We start from the raw sequence: 6,707 nt of genomic DNA on the forward strand, positions 1-6,707 counted from the left end.
GACTCGTGTGATCATCTTTGGATTCGCAAGTCGCCTCGATGCACGTGGGCAAGAGAGAAAAGCAAACATGCAGTTTGCCTTGTTGGGCACATCTCGTAGACTCGAACATTATTCATAGCTAGCAAGAGATTAGCAGCAGCTGGGGATTTCTCAAGAGGAGTACTGCCGACCCCGATGCAGGATATGAGAAACACCCCAGAAAACACGCTGTTCGCCTCCCCTGTCTCCCCCCCCCCCTTTGCTTCATTTCTGTGTTGATTGCGTTTGCCTCTCGCCTCTGTCTTCTTCCACGTCTTCCTTCCCTCCTTCCCTGTGGTTTGTTTCCTTTGCTAACGCATCATCACGCAAACAGCTGGGTGGCGGGCGTCGACCTACAAGCAGACAAAAAACCGGAGCAGCTTCTTGCAGAACTCGAAACGCAGCGAAGGCAAAAGGAGATGGAGAAGCAAAAGAAGGAAAAAACATTCACGCCCGCATGCAAGAGGCGCGAAACAGGAGAGCGTTGAGGTGCATCCTTGTCCTCGGTTCTCGAGTTTGAGAAAATCGCTTTATGCCAATCTAGAAGTTTTGAGACACACATGCCTGCATCTCCACGCGTTGCCACATGATAGGTCAGACGCACCCCGCGATATGAACAAAAAAAGTCTATTTTCAAAACAGTCGTTCAAGTCGAAGAATATATTCCCGAGAAACAAACGATAGTTCGTAGGAACGGAGGAAGCGCATTAGAGAATGTGTAGCTGGGGGACGAGCTCCAGCATTATCCTTTGAATAAAAGGATATTTGAATACGAGGACTAAGGTAAACAGAGGAATACACGAAAGGGTAGCCCCAACGCGACGCGTGCCCCGTGCCTGCCGAAAAAGCGGAAAAGAGGAGACGGGGAGGAACAGCGCGAGAGAGAAGAAAAGCGAACCAATAAACTCTCCTACGGCAACACCCAAGGAGGAGGAAAAAGCGAGAGACCCAACAAAGAATCCGAACGCAACGGCATCAAAGAAACGACAAGACTAAAAAAATCGAATCTTACCAGAACCGCCTCACTGGTGGGAGCGAGCAGCGCAGAGCGTGAGGCCTCCACTCCTCGCCCTGCAAATCACAGCACGCCTCATAAAAAATTCCACTTGTATATATATATATATATATATATGTTTCTTGTTTTACACACGTGGATTTGAAGGGGCATTGATTCACATGAACATGTATATATATATATATATATATATATCTTGGCCGCCACCCCGCAATGGTAAACTCCGCGCACCTCTTGGTGCCGCTCGCGATCTCAGTCCATTTAATTATTCTCCGTTTTCGTCTCGGTGAGAGTCTGTGTCCCTCGCGTTTCTCGTTAACCGCGTGAAGATCTCTGCACACCGGCGTACGAGGGGCGCCGGGTCTGTGGACGTAGCGCCGGGGCGGAGTGTGCGATAAATCTCCTTTTTTAGCCAAAACGCACGGATAGAAACAGATGACTCTCACCGGCGACTCCGCCACGCGTGGCGGAACTGGCGGTCGGCTGTGTCACTCTGGAGACGCTGCGAGATTTGATTTCTTCGGCGCTTGCATGCAGCCGAGAACTTCGCGCAGCTCCGAGGAAGGAAGCCTCGGAAAGCGTCACGTCCCACTGGCGGCAAATCGGTTTATACATGGCGCGCTCGACCCTGCACAGAGAGGCGATGACAGCAGAAGGCTAGACACACACACACAAGTGAGAAAGTACAGTCGGAAAGGGAGGTAATTCACAAAATCAAACACTGGGCCCAGAATGACTTACCACACAAGACACGGTGTATATCTAGATATTCATGTATATATATATATATATATATATATATATATATCTGTACATATATATATATATATATATATATATATAGGTATATCTATATGCTCAGAACCATCTGTTCATATATATATATATATATACATATATATATATATATATATATATATATAGGCGTGTGTATTTATGCCTGTCTACGTACGCATTTAGGTACAGATAGATGTAGATAGAGGTGAACCGAGAAACACCGATGTTGATAGGTGGGGATGTACATGCCGCAGGCTTCAAGGAGCCAAATTGAAATACAGTGCCAGGTAAAGACGGAAACGAGGAGGCATCGTCGTGCGTTGCCACATGCAGATCAGTCTCTGTGTTTTCCCTGTTGGGTTGCGACTCAAGGCAGGAAAGGGGCGAGACCGACGCATGCATGTTTTCTTGCTTTCTACAGCCGTACCAATAGCAGACGTAGAAAATGCACCAGTGAGGCACGTAGGTGCTAAGCGCGCGCGCGAGGACGTACAGAAACACATCAACTCCAGGCAAATGCTGCGGAGGAAGAGGAGGCAATTAGGACAGGGCGAACAGCACGAAGTGAGAAAGAGAGTCGACAGAAGCAGGGAAACGGGGAAAAGATTTTAAGAAAGGAAGAGAGGAGAATAGAGAGACAAGGAGGAAGAGACAACAAGAAGAAGTCTGGAGAGAGACACGAGACGGGAGAGAAAGACTCAGTGACCGTCCGCGACAGAGGTATAAGGAGAGAGAACGCGAGAAATAGAAAGAGAGGAAGAAGGCGAGAGAACGACAGGGAACGAGGGAGGGGAAGGTTGAGTCGGAAAACAGTGAACAAAGCGACCGACGACTAGAGAGGAAGACTTTACGTCGAGGAGGCACGGGCGAAAAAAGCGGAGCTGGAGGACGTGAAAAGGACAGCGAAAGCAAAGGGGCTGCGAACATTGCGTGGATCCAGACACACGCAACGTAAAGCTGCACAGAGTTGCCAAGTTAAATCAAAAGGAAAAATGATGCCACAGACAGAACGACTTACGTGAAGGAAGGACGTGCAGGAGATCTCTGGAGAGTCCGAATTGCTCTCAAGCGGAGTTCCAAGCACCAGAGGCAGCGCATCCCCCAGCAAAGTTGTCTGAGCTCCCATCGCACAGGCCACAGTTTGTAGAGCTCAAATCGGCACAAGCCCAACGGTGAGTATCTCTAGAGAAATCCATGTTTGTTGATACGGTTATGTAGACAGTGTTACATGTGTATACTCAGAGTCATCTACATGGGCAGAGGCCTATGCCTCCAAACATGACTGTGCAGATATGATTTTTAATCTGAAATGTCTAAATAGGGAGGTACAAATGGAGGTCTGTAAGATGATAGAGAAACCGTTTGAGTCCATCGGCAAGTGTCTCGCTCACAAGTGCACAAAAACCATCGACGAGAATCAGGACAAGAAGCTGCTTTCGCTTCCGGTGAACTTCGTGACTGGGCGTGGACCGCGCTGTCTGTACACCGCGTGCTCCTCGCGACCTTCCTCGCCGTTCATGAGGCGTTGCCTGCCTTCTTCGCGCTCGAATGTCTCGTTGGCCCGTAGAAGCAGTTGGAAACGTCTCTCGTTCCCCTGCGTCTTCACGTCTTGTGTCAGCAGTGAACAAGGCGAGGCGGATGCCGAGACGCCGGAGCATCCCCGCCATCCGCAAGCCACCTTCCGCCTGTTCCGCCTCTTGGACGCGGTGTACGTACACCCCGTCGCCATCTTCAGCAGCTGGCACGCCGTCTGGGGAGACCCGGGAAGGTTCGGTCTCGAGGCGAGGAAACCGAAAGCCGGAGTTGAGATTGCCGCCGAGTTCGATAACGAAATCGTCGTCGCAGGCGTCAACGAAGTCAGGGAATTGACACGTCTCCTGGGAGTACACACACAACAAAGGAGGAGGGCGCTGGAGGAGACAGACGTGGGGGAGCGCGTGGAAAAAGCGAGAAACTTCACCTTCCGAGGCACCTGCGTCCCCAGACGCCGCTGGCGCTCTGCGATGCATCATGTGAACGCTGAAGCGACGGCGCTAACCACGCCGAGAGGATGCTCAAAGCACGACACGCTACAGGAAAGGCGTCAAGGCTGCGGAGAGGAGAGGAGGAACGAGGGTTCACCCCCCAGCCTCATGTAGATATAAAGGCCGTGGCAAACAAGCGGGGAGTCACAAAGTGCTTCCCCTCAAAACAGACATTCACGCCAAGCAAACGCGCAAGGACGGCTCTGGGAATCAAATTTTCCAAAAGCATTAGCATCAACATGTTGCTCATATGCCACCTATACATGATTATACACATACACATCTCCACACATATCCATGTATACAAAAGAGTTACATGTAACTCCATGTAATGCTACAGAGATAACCTTACATCGAAGTCATCGTTGAAGATGGACTGACCATACACCTCCGCTGCAGTTGCGCTTTGGTGGAACCTGGATGCGTTCGTGCACGAGATATTCCCGTCTGGCATTTGCTGCGTGTTTCCTTTTGTAGCTTTTTCGCGGCATCCCTCAGGGACTCCTTCTTCATCTTCCTCGCCGTCAACGCTTTCTCGCGAGCGAGTCCCCGAGCGCGAAGACACTTCTGCGAAGGCGTCTCCGCTCGCGCCTCCTAGGATGCACAGCTCAGATTCTGCCCTCGCCGCTGCATGCGTGCCTGCGTGTGCAAAGAGCCCCGACCTTCGCCCCTCGTCGATGTCGCGACTGGTTCTGCGCGCTCCGTTCCTTGTCTCGGCTTGTTCCTCTTCACTGGCAGCGCCTTCGGCCGTCGCTTGCCTCGTCTCCAGCAACGCATCTCTGCTCCCCTGCGACTTCCAATTCCTCGCGGCCTGCAGCGGCACGTACCGGCCTCGGCTTTTCCGTCTTCGATCGCACCCCCCACCATTTTCATCTGATTCTTCCAACTGACGAGTGGGAGGCGTTCGCCCTTCTTCTCTCGGCGCGGGTGCTTCTGCTTGCCTCTCGCGTCCACTCTGGGTAGCTGCTTCCCTGCGTGGGTCCAGGTGTCTGTACACCCCAACTCCAGCGACTGCGGAGACGCCGGCGACGAAGGTCCAGAGGCCGGATATGAGGATCCAGGCACGGTCGGCGCATGCGTGTTTCACCTTCGACAGGAGGGGAAGGGCGGCGAAGAAGCAGGCGAAAGGGAGGAGAAGAAGGAGGCAAGAGACGGTTTTCAGCAGACGCACCGGCGCGAACACCTTCCTCGCGGTGGGGCAGTGGACGCCCCGAGGGTCTCCCGCGTCAGACGGGTCAGGCACGAGGCGAGCCGGCAAGGGCGAGGAGGAGGAGACGGGTGCGTCTGTCGCGCCCCTCGCGAGTTTGCACAGCTCCGCGGACTCCGCTCGAAGGTTGGAGAAGAAGGAAGCGACTCGGCTCAAGACGCCTCTTCGCTCGGGCAGGGCAGGCTGCGGCGCGTTTGCAAACGCGCAAAAAGGTGCCCGGAGCGGCCGCAGCTGTCCACGCACTGGCGACGCCTCCGCGGGAGAGACCGGGAGATACCGCCCGCCGATGAATCGCAGCGACGGCTCACCGCGGGCGCTCTGGAGCGTCGCGAGCCTCTGCGCGTCTTCCACCGCAGACCAGAGAGGCGGGGTGTCGCCTTGCAGGTGCGCGCCAGGAAACGCGGGTGAAGCCGGGCTGGAAGCGCGGGCGGGAAAACGGAGAGCAGAAGGACCGCCGGGCGCGGAGTCGTGAGCGACAGCCGCATGTCCACTGGGGAATCGAGGGGAGGCTGGCAACGGGTCATGGTCCCACGGACGGCGCGCAGACGAAGACGCAGGCAAAGACGAAAGAGACGACGCAAGGGTTGATGAAAGTGAAGCCGAGCGAGAAGACGAACGAGAAGGAAAAGTCGAGCGGGAAGAAAGGGACGACGAACGCGAAGAAGGGAGAGACGGCGAGTGGGAGGCCTGGCGATGAAGGAAGGGTCGAGAAGAGAGAAGGAGGAAGAAGCGACAGACGAGAGCCGACTGGAAGCATTTCAATGTGCGCGTGAGCAGAACGAGGAGGTGCGTGTCGCTGAGAAAGTAGAAGACGACAGAGACGAGCGACTGGAGAAGAGAGAGCGAGAGGAGCAGCACGTCAGCGCCGGGAGGTTTGTGGGGCGCCGAGGGCCTCGACACCTTGTAGAAAACAAAGAGGAAAAGACTCAACGTAAACACCGCAAAGGCAGAGAGAACCAACCCGGCCCCCGTCCAGTCCAACGCCCCGCCTGCCATGCCCACTCGAAAAGAGAAACATACAAGGACCGGCAGAAGAAAGACGAAAAGAGAAAGAGAGGAAGGGAGAAGGAGAGGAAGAGAGGAGGAGAGGAGAAGTGGAGGAGTGGAAGGGAAAAAGAGAGGAAGAGAGGAGGAGACGAGGAGTGGAGGAGTGGAAGAGAGGAGGAGAGGAGGAGAGGAAGGGAGAAGGAGAGGAAGAGAGAAGGAGAGGAAGAGAGGAAGGGAGAAGGAGAGGAAGAGAGAAGGAGAGGAAGAGAGGAAGGGAGAAGGAGAGGAAGAGAGATAGAGAGGAAAAGAGGAAGGGATGAGGAGAGGAATTAAGAATGTATGTAGATGGGATGGGATGAGGAATGAAGAGAGAAATTTGTGAATATATTTGGTTATTGAGTAAATTTTTGGAGAGTTTAGGGAAAATTCTTGTAAAGTGTAGGGGTTTTGGTTTAAATTGTGGGGTATGAGGATTTAGTATAATTGATTTGTTTATGTGGTGTTTATTTATAAAGATAATGTATTGTTTTTTTTGAGAATTTGAGAAAGTAATAATGGTTGTAGGGTTTTTATTTGAGTAAAGAGATAGTTTCTTTTTATTGGTTTTAAAAAGAAAATAATTTGGGAAATAGGTAAGGGTAGAAGTTTTTTTAATATAGGAAAATTAATATTTTTTTTT

The 6,707-nt window shown here is 52.5% G+C and overlaps 1 protein-coding gene across 1 annotated transcript; it reads right to left on the minus strand.

Annotated features, from left to right (window-relative positions):
• Positions 1 to 329: 329 nt before the first annotated feature.
• NCLIV_020850 (hypothetical protein) lies at positions 330 to 6,037 on the minus strand (the record flags this gene model as incomplete). The annotated part of the gene is made up of 6 exons (XM_003882281.1): positions 330 to 371; positions 1,031 to 1,089; positions 1,480 to 1,661; positions 2,238 to 2,279; positions 3,527 to 3,687; positions 4,187 to 6,037. The coding sequence occupies 6 exons, from the start codon at positions 6,035 to 6,037 to the stop codon at positions 330 to 332; spliced, it is 2,337 nt and encodes a 778-aa protein (XP_003882330.1).
• Between the last annotated feature and the right edge of the window lie 670 nt (positions 6,038 to 6,707).

This window comes from Neospora caninum, chromosome VIIa, assembly GCF_000208865.1.
Source record: "Neospora caninum Liverpool complete genome, chromosome VIIa".
Taxonomy (NCBI): domain Eukaryota; phylum Apicomplexa; class Conoidasida; order Eucoccidiorida; family Sarcocystidae; genus Neospora; species Neospora caninum.